Source organism: Plecotus auritus (assembly GCF_963455305.1).
Source record: "Plecotus auritus genome assembly, chromosome: 12".
Classification (NCBI taxonomy): Eukaryota; Metazoa; Chordata; class Mammalia; order Chiroptera; family Vespertilionidae; genus Plecotus; species Plecotus auritus.
Window position 1 is genome coordinate 13,622,918 of NC_137778.1, and position 21,341 is coordinate 13,644,258.

The 21,341-nt window shown below is 49.7% G+C and overlaps 1 protein-coding gene across 2 annotated transcripts in view; it reads left to right on the top strand.

Moving 5' to 3' along the window:
• HHAT (hedgehog acyltransferase) overlaps positions 1-21,341 on the top strand; it is a 221,125-nt gene that overhangs the window by 89,192 nt on the left and 110,592 nt on the right. For both annotated transcript variants that reach the window (XR_013959496.1, XM_080649230.1), the window contains exon 9: positions 1,636-1,671. Coding sequence is in view for 1 of the 2 variants with exons in the window: in XM_080649230.1 (XP_080505356.1) it covers positions 1,636-1,671 (36 nt within the window). In the remaining variant the exon portion in view is untranslated. The remainder of the gene's footprint in view (positions 1-1,635; positions 1,672-21,341) is intronic.

Genomic DNA, 21,341 nt, shown 5'->3' on the forward strand with positions numbered 1-21,341 from the left:
CACAGTCTTTGGCACTCGGTACGCTGAGCTAGATCCTTACTCCTCAATACTAGCTATGTGGCTGGGGATAAGGACATGTGGCTTTATAAAACAGGAACCCATCTTGCAGGGTTGGTTGTGAGGATTAAAAGAGATACTGTACAGAGTGCCTAGCACCGAGCCTGGTATACAATTCTAAAAAGAAAAAGAAAGAAAGAAAGAAAGAAAGAAAGAAAGAAAGAAAGAAAGAAAGAAAGAAAGAAAGAAAGAGAAAGAAAGAAAGAAAGGGCTTACTTCGTTCCTAGTCTAGCTCCATCTATCTGTACAGGAAAACGAATGAGAACATATTTCTAGAAGCTTCATTAGTTTGCTCGTGTTAAAGACACGGCCTCACAGCAGAGCCCCACCCCCGAGCCCTTTGGAAGGAGCCGAAATCAGCTTTACCCTGGCGAAGAGGAAACCCAGGGTCTCACTCGAGGAAGAGAGAAAAGTGCTGGACGTGGGTGGTGGTGATGGTTGCACAACAATGTGAATGTACTTAAATGCCCCTGAACTGAATATCTAAAAACGGGAAAGTGGTAAATTTTATGTGAGGCTTTGTTTCTCTATTCTCACCTGCCGCATGTCTGTGATCTTCAAATAGATGCCTGGGGACATAAAAGAACCTTGCCATTTAAAGACACCCCACAAGGAATCCTGTTTTAATGTCAGTTGTCGCCTGCCATATGTCCGGTGGGCTGAGGTGCCGGGCAGACTGGGTGCTCCTGGGGCATGCTTAGGGGTGGAGCCTGAGACAAGGGAGAGTCAGACCCCACTCCAGGGTGAATTTCTGTGTCCAGTGCTCATTGTCCCTAGAGAAGGCATTAACTCGGGCTTTACTCAGGCAGATCACTAACCCAGGAGGCCAGTCTGGTAGGGAGGCTCTTTCTAGAGACTCAGTAAATTTGGTGGCATCCAGGGAAGGCTGTGGCTGAAAGCCTCCCCCCCCCCCCCCCCCCCCCCGTGCCCAGGGCTTACTGGGTGCCTGGTGTGAGGCCCAGCTCAATGGGAGACGCACCAGCAGGTACGGGGAGTGCTCTATTCCCACCCTCCTCGGCCGAGCCAGGTGGGGACTGGGTTGCTCTCCCTGGTGGAAAGCTGCAGGGACTTCGGCTGCGAGGAGCAGGGAGGACCACAGCAGAGCCTTCCCCACTCCTGTGCTTTCCTTTGGCCAGTGTGGTTTCAAGTATATTTAAATATGTTTTATTTCTTTTTGAGTAAATGAACATCTGAGACAGCTAGTGTTAGAAAAGGACTCACCTGTTGGAAAAATGGAAGGTACCTGGGCCATGCACGCCCGGGGCCTTAATTTCTAGAGAGAGCGGAGACTTGCTGACACGTTGGCCACCAGAGAGCAGTGGTTCTGCATCAGCGTCGCCTGGGGGACGCGTCCAGGTTCATCGCTGGGTCTGAGGCGGGGCCTGGGATCTGCATGTGCACCAGGTTCCAGGTGATGCTGCTGGCTGCTCCAGAGGCCATCCTTCGAGAAAAGCTATCACAGAGTAACCCTTCTATTCACCACGCTCTGAATGTAAATTATGTATTGTTTTTTGGCCAAGTTCCCCATTTCTGTAAATATCTTCCATTGATAGGCTTGTCTGTGTCTCCTTTCAACAGGTATTTTGACGTTGGCCTCCATGACTTCTTAATCAGGTAAGCCAGGAGTTTTTATTTTCGATATCACTGAGGAGCATGTCTGTCGGGGAGGGCTGACAGGAAAATGAAATCCTCGTTCCGCATCTCGATAAATGCGGGCAGCTGTACACTTGTCAAGAAAACACCACGAGCACTCTGTTCTCCTGTGCCTCCCAGAATCACACGAGGTTATCCTTCACAGACAATCAGAAGGAATTTCATGTTTAAAGAAAGGGGTTTATATCTGAAGTGACGGTCACACAAGAGCTTGAACAAGCTCCATTCCACCCACGGGGCATCTGGAAAGACAAAAAGAAGAGCGCCAGCCTGTATTCACGTATTAAACAACCCCCTTCGCCGGTTTCCCCAGCGAGTTTAAGCTTTTTAAATGGGGTCTGTTTTAAATGGGGTACAGTCATAAGTAATCGAAAGAGTACAGATGGCAGTTTATATCCTAGCTTATTGGTGATTTTTTACCAGAGTTGGCTTATGGAGCATATTAATTCGAAGGAGCTATTAAATCCAACAGAGGTTAAATGGAAATATACCAGAATATTAGCAATGTTGGTAAGAATATGCCTGCGATTTTTTTTCTGCTATCAACTTTTGGTGTATTTTCCAGATTTTTTTTAATATTGAGCATGCATTTGTCTGACAGAGATGAAAATTATCATTAAAATGCCTGTCAAAAATATATGTGGGAAGCAATAAGGGTTGTGGAAGGAGTGTAAGCTGAAGATTAGAAGGAAACCAGGAATCATGTTGAGTGATGAGCTTTCTGCAAACGCGTGGCTCTAAATGTGAATTAATTCTGACTGAGAGTCTGCTCTTAAATAGTCTGCAAACCCCGTGTGACCTCTGGGAAGGTGGCGGGGGGGGGGGGGGCGGTCAGTTCTCCGCCTGCGTGACCATCTCCCCGTGGATGAGATGCTCTCGCGGGGAAATGGGCATCATCGGCATCACCTTTACCCTACACGACAGCACTGCCCCTGTGCTGGATGACCCGTGGTGGTGGTCCACGAAAGGCCCCTCTCCAGGGCCTTGTCCTGGGCTGCGCCTTGAAATCCCCTCCATGCACCCCAGACCCAAGGACGAAGGGCTGTCCTGGCTTTCTCCGGGACGTTGCACGTAGTGTGTGAACCGCTCCCCGTGACACATCAAGGGTGTAAATGCATTTTAGCAGGAGGGATAGAGGACCAGGCGTCACGGGAATTCCATGTGGAAAGGGATGCGGAACAGCTGTCAGGGTATGCGCCTCAGGGAGCAGGCTGGATTTTCGAGTTCATGTCTTTGGTGCTCCGTACGACTGCCGTGCTACTGTTCTCATCGCTCCTTGTCGTGGATGCAAGCTTGTACTTTTCTTAGGTTCTCTAGTACCTTCCTCGAGGGCAGGGAACTTGTCCTAATCACTTTTCTATGACACGGTATAGTGTCAACTTCAACAGACATTTGTGGTAGGGGTGAATGAATGAAACGGGGCAAAAAGGACAAGGAGGGTAAGGATTAATAAGCCATTTAGTCATTTATTCAACAAATAATTGAGCCTACCACGTGCCGCTCACTTGGACATACCCTGGAATGCCGTCAGGAGAAAAGCAGACGTTAGATTTAGAGCTTTCCCTGAGCTTGTCCTTTCCAGGCTGTGGAGTGCGACTGGAAGTGGGGAGGCGGTGCGGTCTCCCTCTGGACCCTCCTTGCTTTCCTCCTGGAGGCGGCGCGGTCTCCCTCTGGACCCTCCTTGCTTTCCTCCTGGGCTCCAGCCCTGTCTTGTCGGGTGGGGAGGAGGGAGGAGTGGTTAAGTCCCTGTAATAAACGGGTGCTGGGATCTTCTCGCCCTTCGTCGTGGGTGCTGGTGAGATGCTCCGTCTAACTAGTCACCTTGATCTGCGTTCTGTGAAACAAGCAGTGGGAGAGTAAGGCTTCCTTCGGCCCTGCCTCCTCTCGGCAGTGTTCTCTCCCCCAGTCTGGCAGGCAGAGCAGATGACATGGTCCTTGCTCATCCAGTTGGGGAGGGAGAGGTCCATCTCCCCTTCTTGCAGCCCGCCCGGTGTCTGTGACCAGCTCTCTTCATCCTCCCTCCCATGGAAACCGGACACAATGGGTCCAAGGCCGCCTGTCACCACGTGAGCCAAATTAAGCAGAGACAGGGTTGAATCATATATGAGCATTTATTCCAATAATCCCAGCAGGATGGGGAGACCCGTTGGTCACCCTGGAAATTCTGCTCTCACCCCCTTGCCAGTTGGCTGGTTATAGACACACGAGGGAGAAGACAGCTACGTGCACTGCAAGTGTCACAGGGAAAGGGGAGGGGAGGGTCTGTGGTCCGGCCTTCGGGGGCTCAAAGTCCGATAACAAGGTGGCTAATCTTCTATGATGTGATAAACAGCTCAGCCCGTTCCTGGGACCGGAGGATGGTCAGCGTTTCTGAGAAAATCTCCCAGAGCGGGTCAGGGTCCGGGCACCACAACCAACTCAAAGCGTGTCCTGTCCTCGGTCTGTTCTCGAAATGTGTTTCTTTTCTGAGTCATGGACCCACCGAGGCAGCTTACCTTTTTACAGCCTTGCTTCATCCTCCAGATCCCCAGGGTCCGTAAGGAAACGTCCCATCTGTAGTGTGTAAGGCGAATAATTATTAGACAACTGTGGCTCTATTCTTATTACCACGACAGCACACCTCACTAAGCCCCTTCCTCTGCCATCTGCCCAGCTGAGGAGGAGTGGGGAGGTGGCTGCTCTTGGGAGCAGTCAGACCGCCCTCTCTTCGAAGTCCCGGATGAGGTGGGAGGGGTGTCACCTCTTTATTTGCAGCCCTCTCTAGAAAATGGGTGCTTTCCGCCCCCAGTTTGGGAGGCCGAGCCTGATGGGGACCGAGCGCGTGTATCACTGGGCACCTTCGCGAGAATGCAGTTGGGCGGGCCTGTCTCTCTCCTTCTGTGTATGAGTGCCCTGCAGGCTTCCCCTTTTCCTTCGTGCTTGAGAACCTCATGACATCCAGGACGGCATTTTCTTTAGCCAAGTGTCTTGAATGGTGGAACCCCTTGACCCCTGCCCTTTGGCCCCACCATGCTTCATCGGCACCTGAACCTGAGCGTGCCCGGGAGTGGCAGCCGGATGAGATGGAGGCAGATGGCGCCGAGGGCTGTGGCTCTCCTGTCGGGAGCCGGGGCGGCTGCTGCAGAGCACAGCCCCTCTGGTGAGGGTCACCTCCAAGGAAGCAGACGTTGTTGGAACAGCTGCGCCCCTGGAGCTGCCGCTGGCTTACATCTGGGGTGGTCCCTGCGATGCTAACCTGTGTGTGTAATGACCTCCGAGCTTGACCGACAACCTGACGCTTTCCCCTGCTCAGAGCTCCGCTGTCCCGCTTCCGACGCACCTTGCTGGGCAGGCGGGCGGCGGCGGCTTTCTCACCGCGTGGATGCAGTCTACCCGCAGGTCTGTGTCCGAGGCCACGGAAGCCAGCGACGCCTTTGCCGCTTTAAATCGGGATCTTTAAAAGGGTTCTGTAATCCTGCCCACGAAGCTACAGGATAAAAGAGGTTTAGAGATTTTCTGTTGCTTTGGTATCCCTGACTTTCTCTAATAAGGAAATTAAGAGTTTGCTCATTTGGTTTCAGGAAATGTTGTTCAATTTCTGAGAAATGAACCCTGACTCTGAGAGCAAAAGAAGGCTTAGTTTCAGTGCGGAATGCTGGTTCCTAACGTTGCTGTGGGAGACGGGGTTGGGGAAGAGACGGGGGAGAAGGCGATGGGGACACTGTAGCTGCCAGTCAGCCCCCTAGGGACCGCGGGGCCGCGGCAATGCCAGCCCGTGGCGTAAAATGGAAGAAGGTCCCCCCACACCTGCTGGGGGCCTTCATTTGTCGAATGCTCTCCTGGGTGTTTCTCTCGTACATACACTGAGCAGGCACCTGCGGGCATCCGGCTTCTTCCCGGCCCTGCCTGCTCACGCGGAGCCTAACGATGCTTCCGTGCAGGCTTCATGCCGTGCCTCCGCCCTGGTGCCCTGCTGGGTCCGTGTGCTCCTGTCACATTTATCTCGGTTGTCTGCGGGCATGGGGTGATGATTACTCACACCACACAGAGCAGAGATAGATGCATTTTCCCCACAGGGTTTTGTAATTTGTTTGTTTGTTTAATTGCCTGCTCTTTTTATAAAACATCCCCCCACTCCCACTCCCACTCAGCAGATCTCCTAAATCTCCTACTTCCTGTGCATCTAAGCGATGATGGAACTCCTAGAGGAAGCCCAGATAGAGGGGGTCTACATTTCCTGATCCCAAACATCCTTAGCTACTCACAGAACCACGCCCACCGTGGCTGACTTTCCAGCCACCTGCAAGGACTGTCTGGACAGGGTGAATCCCTCTTTGCTCTCTCTCCGTGGACGTGCGAGCAGGATGCACTGCTGGAAGTCACTCTCTGGAAGAGGTTGGCATTGCATCGTGTGTCCTTGACTAGTCTTCCTGACCAGCCCCCGGCTGTTTGTACGGCCGCCCAGCTCCGTTGGGGCACCGCAGAAGGGCGCAGAGGCCTCCCGGGCAGACCCGGTGGAAAGATGGACTCCTGGCCCGGAGGAGGCCTGCGGCTGGGCATAGGGCTCTGGGTTCCAGGACTCGGCCTCAGATGCCAGCACCTCTGCCACCTGTCGTGCCGGTGCCAGTCTCGCTTTCTTATCTGCCAGGGAAGACTGGCTGAGTCCAGGGTTTCACGAGGACCGGGTGAGATGGCCCATGAGGGAGAATTCGGGACCATGGTAACGTGTGGTGAGGTCCATCACCAGCCTGTTGCCCCAATCCAGCTGGGCGAGGGGCTGGGCAGCACGGTGACTCCTTCATGCTCTTCCCTAAGGCGGAAAAAACACAGCCTGTTCCCAAGAGTAGTAGAATGTCATAGGTAGTAGGAATTTCCGTAGGCGTATAAAAATAATCCCTCTTTCGTAGTTGATGATTCGCTGGACATTGGCTGGAATCCCTGAGGCTGGGGGAGGGAGGATAGTGGAAGGCAGGCGGGTCACTGGTGTACAGACAGCTGTATCCACACATCAGACGTTAGGCGTGGACTGGCCTTTTATCACAGAAACGACTTAGAGGGACGCTCTTGCTGTGTGTGTGTGTGTGTGTGTCCCTCCTTGTGCTGTATCTGCATGGGAAATATAGCAAAAGTTTTGGCTGAAAATTATGTGGGGGTGGGCGAGAATCCCTAGGTCTATGGCATACCCATGGGTGTATTTCCAAGAGTTAAAACGCAGACAAAACATACAGTGTTCCAGATGAAACCAAACAGCAGCAATAGCAGAAAGGTGCTAACGGCGGCGTTGCCAGCTGGTTTCAGTTGTGACCAGGCCACTGCAAAGAAACACACTGTGGAATCTGAAAGCCCATAGCCTGACCCCCTCCGTTCTGAGCCTCGGAGCCCGGAAGAGCAGTGTGAGGGTGCACGGGGCGATTGCAGCCGGGGCAGCTCCCTCACTCACACAGCCGCTTGGAGGGGCAGGGAGCGGATGCATGTCCATCAGCCACTGCCTGCCTCTGCCCCTGACTGCCGAGGACTAACTGTCTTAAAGTGGTGGAATTCCTTTGGCAAATGTTTTCTTTTAAATTGGCGATTATGCGTTTAGAGCTTTATTGTAAGCTCATCTCTGAGCCTCTGCTATGAACTCTGTAAATAACTGGAAGACATTTGCTGTGAGACATTTCAGCCCACAGACCCTCCCCATCCCCACTCACTAGCCCGGAGTCTCGGACTCCTGGTGGCTCACAGCTGCTGCTGGGGTTTTGAGATGAATTTCACAGCAGCCCTTCCAAGCGCTTGCAGCACTGTTTGTCCGATGAGACAGAATGTGTCCAGTTCTCCCCAGTTTCTGACCAGGAAAGCCAGCTGTCTGCCTTCTCCATCCCAGTGTGGCTGTCCAGTCACGCTGGGTCGGCGCCACGTTACTGCCGGTGGCTGTGGCTCTGCAGCCTCTCCCTGTTAGTGACTGTGTCCCTCCCGTGCTGCGTCATATCGTGGGAAGGCCAAAGAGGGCGGAAGCTTTTCCTTCCCGTTTGAGCTGGAAAAGGACTTGTGTGTCCTAATGCACAGAAAGCTAGCGATGTCAGGGGGCGTTCCGATAGCGATGTGGGGCTGATACAGGTGATGGGGAGAATAGCCAAGACACCTGTCATATACCCCCCCATGGGCTAGTGTTTGAGTGGGCTCCTGGGAGAAGTCAGGGTTTCTCAAGCTTGGGGCCACTCACATGTGGGACCTGCTAACGGTTGTGGGGGCGGCCCTTTGCACGGTGGGTGATTAGCAGCATCTCTGGCCTCTGCTCACTAAATGCCAGTAGTACCCTCAGTGGTGACACCAGCAGTGTCTCCAGAAAGTGCAGATGTCCCCGGCCGGTGGGGTGGGTGGAGGAGATCTGCTCTCGGTCGAGAACCACTGCTGTAAAACAGATACCACGTCTGGCTTTGAACTGGAGAGAAAAGAGGATGTGGAAAAGGTGGCCGGCCTCAAGTTTAAAATGATGTCCGTCTGTGGCCTCTGATACAGCCTCCTCAGTTGCCTACAATAATGTCTAAAAAAAAAAAAACAACACTGAAAAAGATGAGCCCAAGAAAACCGGAAAGTAAGCCTGGAATTCTGCCTGTCACCAGGCTCCATGAGAAATTTCTTTTAACACGGCACTTGGAACTGGCCTGAAAAAGGAAGTCGGTGGCCCACGGATACTGGCCCTGCCCTTGTGTCTGTCCCAACAGTTCAGAAATGTCCTCACCAGAGAAGTGGGCTGCCCTCCCCGCAAACGTAGTCGTTGACTTTGTCCCAATGCAGCTGTTGCATTCCCTCTCCCTCCCTTCTTTCTGCTCCCTTGTGGAGACTCCAGTAGCAACACGGTAAGTGGACAGAGTGCGGGGAGGTGGGGCGGGCCCGTCGGTGGTGTGTATCTGCCCTCCATCCTCCACAATCACTGCGGGAGGTGAGAGGGCAGACAGAAAGGGCCTGCCCACACTGCGGGGATTGGCACTTTGATGCCTCCTGATGGCTAATGGAGCAGATGAGCAAGGAAGTGGGGTAGGTCCCCTCCCTCCAGGAAAGGGGACCCGTGAGAAACGGGGGTGGGACTGTGCTGGCACCTCGTTTGTTCTTCAGGTGAGTCGCCTGAGAGGAAGATTGGACTACTAAGAAGGCAGAGAACACAGTGAAAGGCAACGAACTTCCTCTTTACTTTTTTGAGAAACTACAGTCATTTGAAGTCCTTGTTATATATTTTACGAAGAGCTATGCGGTGGTTCTGTAATTTATTTATTTATTTATTTTTGGCGGGGAGGGATTTTGTATTTTGTTTTGTAGTGATATTGTGAAATTTTGTAGAGGTACTATAAAATTTTTAAATGATTTGCTCTTCTTTGTAATTACAATTGTTCTTTAAGTGGTTGCATATGTTTTGTATTCTTTTTTCTCCATATAGACTTTGATGAGAATGGATTCATCATATGCCACAATGTGCTATTATTGTGCATCATATAAATGAGTTATTTCTATCACTGAAATAGGATGCCAAGTATAATATGAAAAGTAAAAGAAGTATGTTCTTTTTTGATAGATATCAAGTTGTTGGTAGATACTATATTTTAATTCACTTAGAGATTTATGTAGAGAAAAAAAACATGTCACCATTGAAAAAATCCATTATAAAGTAAAGGGCATATCACCCCAAGTCGCAGGCAAGGGAGGGAGAGGGAATGCAACAGCTGCATTGGGACAAAGTCAGCGACTGTGTTTGCGGGGAGGGCAGCCCACATTTCTAAGAAAGAGGAGAACTACTTTAAAATGCTTTCCTCTCTGCAGTATGAGATAAAATGTGGCACAAAAGAAATAGGAATGATAAGCCATCATAGAAGATAAAAAAAGGAAGAATAAGGAATTACAGGAAAATAAGGATGCAGGCACACAATTAAAATCCAGTTTGGAGAGTGTGCAGATGGGAATCGGCCTTCAGAACATGGATGCGTGCGTGGAAGGCAGCCTGGAGATGCTTTCCAGAGTGTGGAAAAAGCAAAGGGAAGAACCTGATGAGAGGAAACAGCAGCTCTGAGGAATAACTGTGGAATGATTGAAGTTCCTGAAGATGAAACCAGAATCGGGAGAGCAGAAGCAATTTAAAAAATAAAAATGGTCTGAGCTTGAGCGGCTAACCATACTATGGACCCAACCCACAGAAAAGGAGCCGTGGGAAGGCACATGCCCATAATTTGGAGAGTCCTGAGCAAAGGAAGATGCTGTACAAGAATCCAAGCAGAAAAGAGGAGCAAAAAGATGTCAGACGTCTGCATGGAAACCCCTCACGGCAGACACAGTGGAACGATGCCCACCGAGCACGGAGAGGGAAAGATGGCGGCTCAAGAATATCGTGCCCCGTGGAAGCGTGTTCATGTGTGAAGGCAACAGCAGGACTGCGCTCAGGGTGCCCTGGGGTGTCGGTTGTGGTCAAGCCCTCTCCTCCTAGGCTCCCTTCCCCTGAAGGCGCCTGGGGAGGAGGGGGCCCTGAGCCCCGTGCCTCCAGCTAACCTCACGGGACCAGGAGTGGACACAGGGTGTGACCTGCGATTTAAGATCTGGAAAGTAGAGATGAGCTGGGTCAACTGGATTCTTCTTCGAGGATTTTGGGATAGAGACAATGTTTCGGTTGGTACTGAGGACTGGAGCCGGAAATAGCAGAGATGAGGGTGGCGTTGGCACCATGGCAAGTCAGACGATGTGCAGGCAAACCTTCTAGGGCAGTGGTCGGCAAACTCATTAGTCAACAGAGCCAGATATCAACAGTACGACGATTGAAATTTCTTTTGAGAGCCACATTTTTTAAACTTAAACTTCTTCTAACGCCACTTCTTCAAAATAGACTCGCCCAGGCCGTGGTGTTTTGTGGAAGAGCCACACTCAAGGGGCCAAAGAGCTGCATGTGGCTCGCAAGCCACAGTTTGCCGACCACTGTTCTAGGGGAAGCAGAGACTGAGGAGGCAGGAAGATTGGAGAGAGAGAGAGAGAGAAAGAGAGAGAGAAGAGAGAGCAGGGTCAGAGAGAAGCAGAGAAGACAAGCAAGGAGACACAGTAACTGTCTCACTTCCTTTCTTGCTCCCACGAGGCCGGTGACATTTGTCCTGTTTCCTTACAGGGCATCCTCTCGGACACGAGCACATATCTGTTCCTTTCAGGCAAGAAAAGTTCCTACTACAAGGGCATTTTTAGATAATCAAGGACGGATTAAATATACTGCCTTGCAACCTTTAATCAAAGTTTCCTGAAGTAGCATAGAAGTGATAAATCAGTGAAGTAGGAACAGATTGGATTGCTCTGTGGGATTCTCATCAGGCTTAGCTCTTCGTTTACCACTAAAACCGCAAGGTGACTTGTTGTCTAGTGAACTCTCCTGGGGTCTGAGCCCCTCTCAGGGCGCAGAAGAGGGCAGAGGGCTTGGTGTTGCTTCTCACAGTGGCATCTGAATGAAACTTACAAGTGAAGCACGTTGTTAGGGCTCATTACACCTAATTTAGGCAATAATCCTGTAATGTGACATAAAAGATGGTCCGGAGCAGCCTCTCTCCCAGGTAGCATTAATCATCAGAATTATAATTGAATTTAAATGTAACTACAATGACGTAGCAAACGTGTAGGCATCCACAATGTTGCCTAGGAAGGAACCTGGGAAAAATATACCAGAATATTATATTGACGTGGTTTTCTTTGATGGTGCAGGGAAAGGTGGTTTTCCCCTCCCCTCCCCTCCCCTCCCTTTCCCTGTTCTCCTTCTTCCTCTCCTTTTTCCCTTCCTCCCTCCTTCCCTCTCTCCCCCCTCCCTCTCTGTCCCCGCCCCGCACAGAATGTATACTAGTGTGTGTATTTGCTTCAGTGAGTATCAATTTTTAAATGGATAGATAAACTATATTTTAAAAATTAGAGACGATACTGAACAAATTTTGCTCCGTTCTAAAGACCACAGTAACAGCTAAGTGTCGGGCACTGTGCTCAGGTTCTGTGCAAGCACCGTCTCCCCAGATCCTTTGTGTGAACCCAGTGAAGAGAGTGTGGGTTGTTGCTGTTTCCTAAATGAGGAAACGTGAGGTCTTTGAGGTCTCACAGGCAGATAGGGGATTTGAATCCAGACCCATTCCACTCCCGAGTCTTCTATCTACCGCCACGCCATTGCTTCCTTTGAATAGGCGGGAGATTGAGCTAGCCCTGGCAAGACTGTGTCACGGGGCTGGGGTTCAGCGTCTCACTGCTCCCCCGTGGGCACCAAGGCACAGGAAACTTGGGGAGAGCTCCCACAAACCCTTGGGAAAGGGGCCTGGCCCCTCGGCCCAGGCCAGGCAAGCAGCTGTGACCTTGGGCCTGATGGTGGCCCGTGTTGGTGCCCTGGAGGTGGGTGCAGTGGCAGACAGGGGCCACATGCTTCAAGAGTCTCTGCTTAAGGGGATGCCGGGGTTAACAGGGACAGTGGGCAGAGCCTACAACAAGGCCTAGAAAAGAGCACATCTCTAATGAATTTTTGTAAGTTGGCTGAATGAATGGACAAATGTTGAATGAATGAATGGACAAATGTTGAATGAATGAATGGACAAATGTTGAATGAATGAATGGACAAATGCAGAACAAATGGATGAATGGGTGAATCAGGGTCCAAGCTAAGGATCTAGAGCAGGAACCAGGGGACTTGGTGGAACTGGGGAGGCGGGTGGGTGGAGAGGTTGGGGCCAGGGGTCCCGCTGCAGCCTGATGCTCACACCACATCCACGGCTCCGTTCTCCTTGGTGCACTGGGGACCAGGTGGCAGGCTGTTCCTGACCTCACTCACCAGGTGGCAGGCTGTTCCTGACCTCACTCACCATGGGAAGGTTTAGGACTTGACCGCCAGGCTCTCCTGGGTTCTGCATTGAGCCTGTGGCAGTGAGGCCTTTCAGGGAACGCATTTTGTTGGTTGTAAACTGAGGTGGGCTGGCAGAGTCTTCTGCAGGGGTTTATATTCGGAGCCTCTAGGGAGTCCCGGGTGACTAGGCAAGGCTCCCTGAACTCCTGAATTGTCTGAAGACAGGTGTGAGGAGGGGCAAGAATCCATAGCTCCAGACAGTTCTCCAAGGCCGTAATAGGAAGATATCTGCCCACACTACCCATGAGCTGCTGGAAGGAGGGCACCCAGCACTGTTTGTGCTGCTCAGGATTCTGCCCCATTCTAGAGACAGCTCAGAATTGATGATTCTGAAAATTCGAGCCCTTCCGGAAGATTGGTCGTTCGTATTTTGTTGTTGTTGTTTAAGTTGTGTTTCCGAGTAATCCCTGAGAGGCAGCCAGGCTGCTAGTCCGGAGCCCAGCCTCCAGTGACTTCAGTGATTAATGTCCCCCCCCCGCCCCCCCTCATTATTCAAGATAAAACTCTGTCGTAACAAGGAACCACTTAATCAAAGTGCCGGGCATCCTCTCGGTTATAAGAAACCTATTGGAACAATTCTTTTTAAATCTCAAGTCATAAAACCATTTTAAACTTTAAATGTCATAGCAACATTAACGGCCGATTTATGGAGGGGGAGAACAAATGGGTTTATCGGCCCCAGGCTGCTTGGGTAACAAAGGCACCTCGGTGGCGAGTCTTTAGCCTTTGTTTGCAGAAAGGAACCACCCCTAAGAACTTGGTCAGGTTGGAGTTTTGGAAAGTAAGCCGAGTATTTTTACTCTCTCTGGAGGCCCTTTCCGCTACGCCTGAGCGGATTTTCCGAGAAGTGGCCGAAAGAGACTCTGCTAGGGAAACAGGCTGTTCTTGCTGACAGGCAACTGGAATGCCAGGAGTTGAATTCCCTTTCTTTCTGCTCCGGTACCCAGGGCCATTGTGAAGAAAAGTATTAGAGGTTTGCAGGCACGTCATTCCGCGGCGTTCCTGACGGCCCTGAGAGTAACGGTCGCCCCCTTCGTATCCTGACGACGGCTCTGACGTTTCGTTCCTCTGGATAAACTGAGCTGTGGAGGACAAGGACGACAAGAACACGTTTTGATTCTTAATTGTCCTCTGTGCTCAGCCTCTAGTCAACACACTCTCCCCTCCCCCTCCCCCTGTTCCCTCCCCCTCCCTCTAGTCTTCCCTCTCCCTCTACTTCTCCCCTCCCCCTCCCCCTGTCCCCCTTCCTTCTTCCCCTCTTCTTCTCCCCTTCTCCCTTGCCCTCCCCCTCCCCTCCCTACCCTTCCTTCTACCCCTCCCCCTCCTTCTTCTTCTCCCTCTCCCCCTCCCCCTCCCCCTCCCTCTCATTCACTGGAGCCCTGGCTTCTCCATGCTTCTCCACCTCATTCCTCTCCAGCTCCCGTCCACTCCTGTCTGAGGTTGACATGTTATTAGAAATGGCCCTGAAGTTGTTTTCTTCCCCAGATAAAATATTCATCACTTAGATCTGTATTTTTCTTGAGAATTTCAAGTGGAGCAAGCTTGGTTTATGTTGTCATACATCAGGGGCGTGCGGAGCCTTTCAGGGAGCGAGCTGTGCCAGGGCAGGCAGGGTCTATGCCCAACGGGTGGGGAGCAGGGAGGGGGCGGTGAGCTCCTCCGAGGCGCTGGTTCCTCCGAGGAACCAACAAAAGCTTCCCTCAAAGACTGGCATTTGGACACATTGCCACAAGGGAAAACTAACCAGAAGCCAGTTGAAGAAGCAGAGACAGCCCACAGGTGGGCTGACTGCGTCCCGGCCATAAGCTCTCGCCTGAGAAGACCTTTCTCTGCCTGTTCCTCCCCAGCCCACCCGGCACCAGTCGTGTCACACATCAGGGGAGGAGAAACACGTGCCACATCATTTGTTCCCCTGCTCGCCAAGCCAGGAGAATATACGACAGTTTCTGCCTGTGCTGGGGTTGGGGAGCGGGCGGGGGTGGGGCGGTTGTGCAGGAAGGAGGGAGGTTTAGTTCATGTCTGAGACTGGAGTTGTGGGACAGATGGCCTGAGAAATTTCGAAATTGGACAGAGATCCTGTCAAGGGAGTGGCCACCCATCAGTGGAGTCCATCGGATGGTAGAGATACAGACTAGCTGGGGCATTTGGGGAAGTGTCAGAAGAGGCCATCATAAATTGCTGTCAGAAGAAGAAATTCTCTGGTTTTCTGTGTTCAGAGGGGACATTTGTGCTAATTCAAGCGAGCCAGTCTTTCCTCCGCTACCCTCGTAACTATTAGAAAGCAGGATGCAGCGGGGTGTGCCATCAGCCACAGGGAGGCTGAAACCTTGGGGCTGACCCACAAACCAACCGAAGTAATGGCACACGCTTCATGTGTTGGCTGGTAGACACTTGGGGATGGAAATGGTGCCTCGCAGGAAATTCTGTGCTGGTGTCCTCATTAGTATGCGCGTGTGTGGGCTCCAACCAGAGAAGGGCCGGGAAGGGTTACGAAGCCCAGCAAGGAAAAGTGGCCCAGCTGCGCCTGATTGCTATTGATCGAAATTTCTTCTCACCAATAAATTTGCTTATTAATGTCTTTGTTTGGAGTCCCTGCCTCCATAAGAGCAGCCATCTACGTTCTTTTCTCTTTCATCCTCCTTCCCCCTGATTTTTTCCCCAATGACCATTTTTATTTGAAAAAGTATTTTATGAGGAATCAGAACCGTGGCCTGTAGAGGGTTTGGTCAACTCTCTCTGCCTGTTCCTTACTGTCCTCTGTGCTCCCTTCCTGGTCCCTCAACCTGGTCTTTTCTCAGCGAGTCTCCAGCATGCGGGGCTGGGAGGGAGCGCAAGCCACAGTTCCTCCGGCCACCTCCAGTACCATCTCCTGTTGCCTGGCCTTTGGAGAGAGTTTCCTCTTAAGTGGTATATTTCTCCTGATTTCCTTAAAACAAAGAAGGAAAAAACCAAAAGATTCTATAATTTTACCCCACCCTTGCTAAAATGTCACTTCTACTAGGACAGGCACTGTGCTGTGTCTCCTTCGCCTCTCACTACAGGCCCTAGCTATGGTCAGCCCCAGGCCCCTGGGAAAGGAGTGAACACATACAAGCATGCATGCCCATCCTGTTTCCCACCTCCCTGCTGCTCACCTGGGCCCGGGGGCTGCTGCCCCTGCAGTCTTGCCAACAGGTGCTGCTGCCTTCCCCTCATTGCCTTCCTAGCCCCGCACATGCTTTCCTTCCACGATGCCCACACATACCACCCTGCAGGCCCAGGGCGGCCCGAAGCCTCACGCAGCAGCTCTGCTTTCTTGTCACGTGTGCTTGGCTGCAGTTTGGTAGATGCTGTTGACTAGCTCTTAGAGTTGGATGGAGATTTGTCCCGATGAGACCAAGATTCTGGAATTTAACTTCAGATAATTTGCCCAAGAATAACCATTTGGTGACTACAGATTTCACTCCTAACCTGGTTAGCTACTCACAAATCAGTATGACTCCTTCTGGAAGAGTAAGTGTATCAGATTCAGCCTAATTGAAATCATTGGACTAACAGCTCAAAGCCAGTGGCCTCCCGAAGAGCCAGATAAGCATGTCGGCCTTTGACCCGGAAGCCTTATGGCTATAGGGGTGTACTCAAGACCTCCTACAGACGGTGCTGCTTGTTGCTCACACTCAGTCCTTACCCCGAGTGTTGAAAGAGCATGGAGAAGGCCCAGTGAGAACAAAGACTCATGGATGAGGAGGAGGCCTTAGGAAAACACCATATGTTGCTAGGACTAACTTTGAACATATAGTTTATTTAAGGAATGAAATGCTTTGTGTTATTAACTAAAACTTGGTAAATTGCTGAAGAGACGATACAAAAAGAAGATATTTATTATGAGTCAAGGACTTATTCATTATAGTAAATACCCCACAAACATCAGAATTACCTTGGATGACAAATAAATCCCAGATGGACCAGGCTTCCCATCCCAACTTTGCAACTCCACAAACGCCTGGTTCAGAAAGTTGAAAGATTGGAACCTTCCCAGCCTGAAGCTCCTAACCCAAGTCACCTTTCTGCATGAATGTCTGTCTCCTTCCTGGGGATTAGATACCCAAGGCCAATCATCTGTTGGCTACTTTCAGGGGAAAGGTGGGCAAGGAATTGGCTGATTATTCAGGTGGCTGGGAGCTTGTGGTTTGAGCAGGCCTGATAACTGTCCACATGAGCATTCAGACACGTTGCCTCAAGGGCCAGAAGTGCAGTTGTCCAAGGAGGAAGGCCAAGTAGGCTTTCAGGTGTATCCTGGGCAAGTGGCTACACTTTGTAGGGCCCTGGATCCCTAGGGATATTTTCTTCAGCTTGGATGGGTGGCAAGCTGTCTTCGGTGGCACCTTGTATTTGGGGAAATGCTACCTTGTAAGTTACTTGGTGGCAGAGATTTTTCTTCTTCCTTGGGCTTTTAAAAAATGTATTTTTATTGATTTCAGAGAGGAAGGGAGAGGGAGAGAGAGATAGAAACATCAATAATGAGAGAGGATCATTGATTGGCTGCCTCCTGCACACCCCCTACTGGGGATGGAGCCCACAACCCAGGCATGTGTCCTTGACCAGAATCAAACCTGGGACCCTTCAGCCTGCAGGCTGACGCTCTGTCCACTGAGCCAAACCAGCTAGGGCTCTTCTTCCTTGGGTTTGATTTTCCTATAGCACCTAGCCTGGGCCTTCTACTAGAAGGGATCCAACAAGTAGTAGTTGGATGAATGCTAAATGAACATAAAATGTGCTTTGCAAAGCATGGTGGCCCCTGATACTATAGGAGGAATCAGGAGAGTGGGAGCTTTAACGGAAGGCTGGTGCTTGGTTTTGCAGTACTGCAGCCGAGTTCTCCTACCCGGCTGACCCTGCGTCTCTTCCTCTTGTTACTTTACTGGGAAACAAAAGATGCAGTTGTCCTCAAGGTCCAACGCTTGCCACCTGCCAGGACTTGCCTTTGGGTCCTATATACCTGTTTTTGTTGGCTTGAGTGGTTTGTGGTGTCTAGTGATTCTAGTGGGAAAATTGTTAGGGATGGGGAAGGAAAAAATAAGCTTTCCAGTGTTAGGAAATGGATTTGGTAACTTTTTTCCTTCCTGTTTATGGTCAATTTTAAGGTATTTGTGATTGGAAGGGCTTACAAGTATTGGCAAAGTGAGGAAGGAAAATGCTTTTCTTTCCAAATGGGTAAATGCCCTCTGCCCTTTTTTCCCCATTCCTCCTAAAAAGCTCTATAGGAAAAAAAGCCATTGATCCATTCAGAATTGTGCCAGTTATTCGTGGGGCCAGGCATCCGTTGGTTGGGGTCAGGTGGCTGGTATGTGGTATGATGGGCAACTTTGGCAAAGGTACCCAAAGTAATTGAAATGGGAGGCTTGGGGGGGATGTCTTGGAGTCAGATTTGTTGCAAGGATGAAAAGTATATAAACTACATTCTGGTGTGGAAGTAGTGAAGAAACGGAATTTCTAAAGTTTCTATTTATTTCATAATGATGTCAAGTATAACTCATGGAATTAGATGATGCCTTACTTGGCAGAATCTTCTTTAGTCGGTTTATTCTTGATGAGTTGATTGGAATTTGCTGAGCATTTGCTGTGTACTTGGCCTCTAATAGATGTCATAGGGACCAAAGACTTAGAAGGCATGATTTGAAAGAGTAGTGAATACCACAGAGTCATCTATGATCCTAAATTATGTGGTCAGATTCTAGCTCCTGATATTGCTTTATTTTTTTTTACAGAAATTATTAATCAACATGTATCATCTATTCATTTGTCTACCTGTTTACGCTCCAAGAAAGCAGAGACCTTGCATGTTCTGTTCACAATTTGAAATGAACAGTTTAATCTGTGTCTGCTTGGCTCATATTAGGTGCTCAGTAAATAACCCTTGAATCATTGGAGTGGATTCTGAGTGCTGGAGGAAAGGTTTGTCAGGAAAGGTTAATGTGAGTCAGGATTTAGTAATAGGTCTAATTTTTAACTCCATTCAGCATATATTATTCAGCACCCATTATGTATAGATTTTAGCTCACTTTACAGAGTCACACTGACAATCTAAGTAGTGAAGCTTGGATTTCGACCCAGGCCTGGCTGGCTCCTAAACCCACACCTTTCCACTACACGATGCCGGTATCCACACCAATGGCCAGGTCTTCCCACCGAAAGTCCCGGGGGCCACAGGCCAGAGACAGAGATCCAGGCCTGGTCTGCATGTGCTTGGCCAGGGCTGAAATTGATTGTGATGCCGTGCTGGCAGCCCTGCAAGGACTTATCTAGATGTGGTCCCTTCTTTCAGCCACCCGGTCCTTGTGCTACCCAGGAACATGAAGGTATTTTTTGGTGACATTAGTGCAACGTGTACCAGTTTCCATAATTTGTCAGAGAAATTATAGCATTTCTACTAAGAAACATTTCTAATGAGGCCATGAACCTGATTAGTTTGGAATAATAGTGACCCTGTCTCTGGTGGTGGTCAGAGGAGACCACCCAGAGGAGGGAGAGCTTTGTTCCACTGTGACATTGTATCCACTACAAGACTATCTGGTGTCATGAAAATTTCACAGAGACATCAATGAAGTGTGTGTTTCCCCAGCATTTAGCCCGGTGGTTGGTGCATAGTAGGCATGCATAGTTGGTATTGAATGAATGAATGAATGAATGAATGAATATGACAGACACTAACTGAATGGGATGTGAACTTTATCATATTATATCATGCAATAAATCAGTTCAATTTTAGGTTATTTGTTGAACACTTAGGGAATTTGTTGCTATTTTTAGATCACTCTTTAGTGTAAAATATATTCACTGTACAAATGAGACAAATGCTAATTAGAGAAGTTATTTGGGAATAGTGTGTATTTGTCTACTCTGAAGTGTTGACATTGAGGACATCCACTTATCTAGTTTATTAAGGAATGAGGTGCTTATGAAGCAAAGAGTGCTTTTAATCCAGTCACCAAGGGCCAAGCGGTGGGGGCGAGTGCGAAACTCTGACCATGCTGTAGATGTGAGGACATGAATGCATTGGCCAGAGGAGCAGGATCCCTGTTTTCTCTTCACTGGGCTTCTACTGACCATTGGTGTTTTCTTCATCACAGCTGATACCTGACATTTATTGAGTGCTTGCTGTATGCCAGGCACTGTTCTAAGCTCTTTACATTCAGTACCTCAGTTAATTTTTATAACATCTCTATGAGGTGGGTTTTATTACTACCTCCATTCTACCGATCAGGAACCTGAGGCCCAGAGCCTCACTGCTAGTAAGTAAAGGTGGGATAGAATCCAGGGGAGAACCCATGTTCATAACCACTGCACTTTAATGCCCCGGGACCAGCTAATTCTGCCTATGGCAAGCACCCAGAGGAAATACAAAAGTGTATTGGGCAAGTGTATTGGGGGTATAGATTCAAGTAACAAACTAGTTCTCAGCCCATATGGTGCTCCAGTAGAGTCAAGAAAATGAAGCAATTGTCCCACCAGCGTGGCTCAGTGGTTGAGTGTCGACCTATGAACCAGGAGGTCACAGTTCAATTCCAGGTCAGGGCACATGCCTGGGTTGCGGGCTCAATTCCCGCTATAGGGCTTTCAGGAGGCAGCCAATCAATGATTCTCTCTCATCATTGATGTTTTTATCTCTCTCTCCTTCTGTGAAAGAAATAAAAATATATTTAAAAAAATGAAAATGAAGCAATTGAAGACTTGTCTACAGTTGTCCCTCATTATCTGCGGGACATTGCTTCCAGGACCCCCTGCACCAAATTGAGGAAGTTCAAGGCCCTTATATAAAATGTATAGAACAGTGCATACTGTTGGCCCTCCACATCCGTGGCTTCCCAACGGATCAGAAATACTGATTTCATCCACAGTTGGTTGAATCCATGGATGCAAAACCCGTGGATACAGAGGACCAAATGTAGTTATAAAAACTGTAAGAAATTAAGATGAGCAGAAAAAATTGTGTTAGAGCTCAGGGGTCACCATTTGTGTTTGGCAGATGAATGACGTTAATCTGGGAAGGGTCTGAAAGGTGAAATTGGGGTGAGCGGGTTGAAAGGCAATTCATGAGACAGTGGGGAGGAAGCGTGGTGGGGAGGAGTCTTCAACTCTGATGGAGTGAAATCTAGGAAAAGCATCTGCGGGGCCACCTCATGGGGTTCTCACGCACAGTGACTGCTGGAGGCTGATTGCAGGGGTGGGGGTGGGGATGGAGTGGGGTGGGGCGGGGAGCAGCTGGGAGCTACTGCTTGCCTGTTTGGTAGCACATTTCAGCAACTGCGTGGCAGATCCAGCTCTCGGCAACGGTGTGAAGGAGAGAGAGTGGTTTTGATGCTTCTTTGTCATATTTTCTTCACCCTCCCTTCTCCTGTTCCTTGCCCTCACATTGGCCTTCACTTTGGCAGAGTCCTTTCCCCAGCAGGTCCCTCTCAGAGCTCTTCTTCCCCTTTCTCTTTTATTTTTAATTTTTATTTTTTTATTTCATTGTTTAAAGTATTACATATAGTAGTACATATATCTCCTTTTATTTCCCCATTGACCTTCCCCCAGCCTCCCCTAGCCCCTGTCGCATGCCCTCATCCCACCCCCCGCCCAGTGTCTTGTGTCCATTGGTTGTGCTTATATGCATGCATACAAGTCTTTCGGTTGATCTCTTCCCCCCCTCCCCAACACTCCCCAGCCTTCCCGCTGTAGTTTGACAGTCTGTTCGATGCTTCTCTGCCTCTGTATCTATCTTTTTGTTCATCAGGTTATGATGTTCTTTATTTTCCAC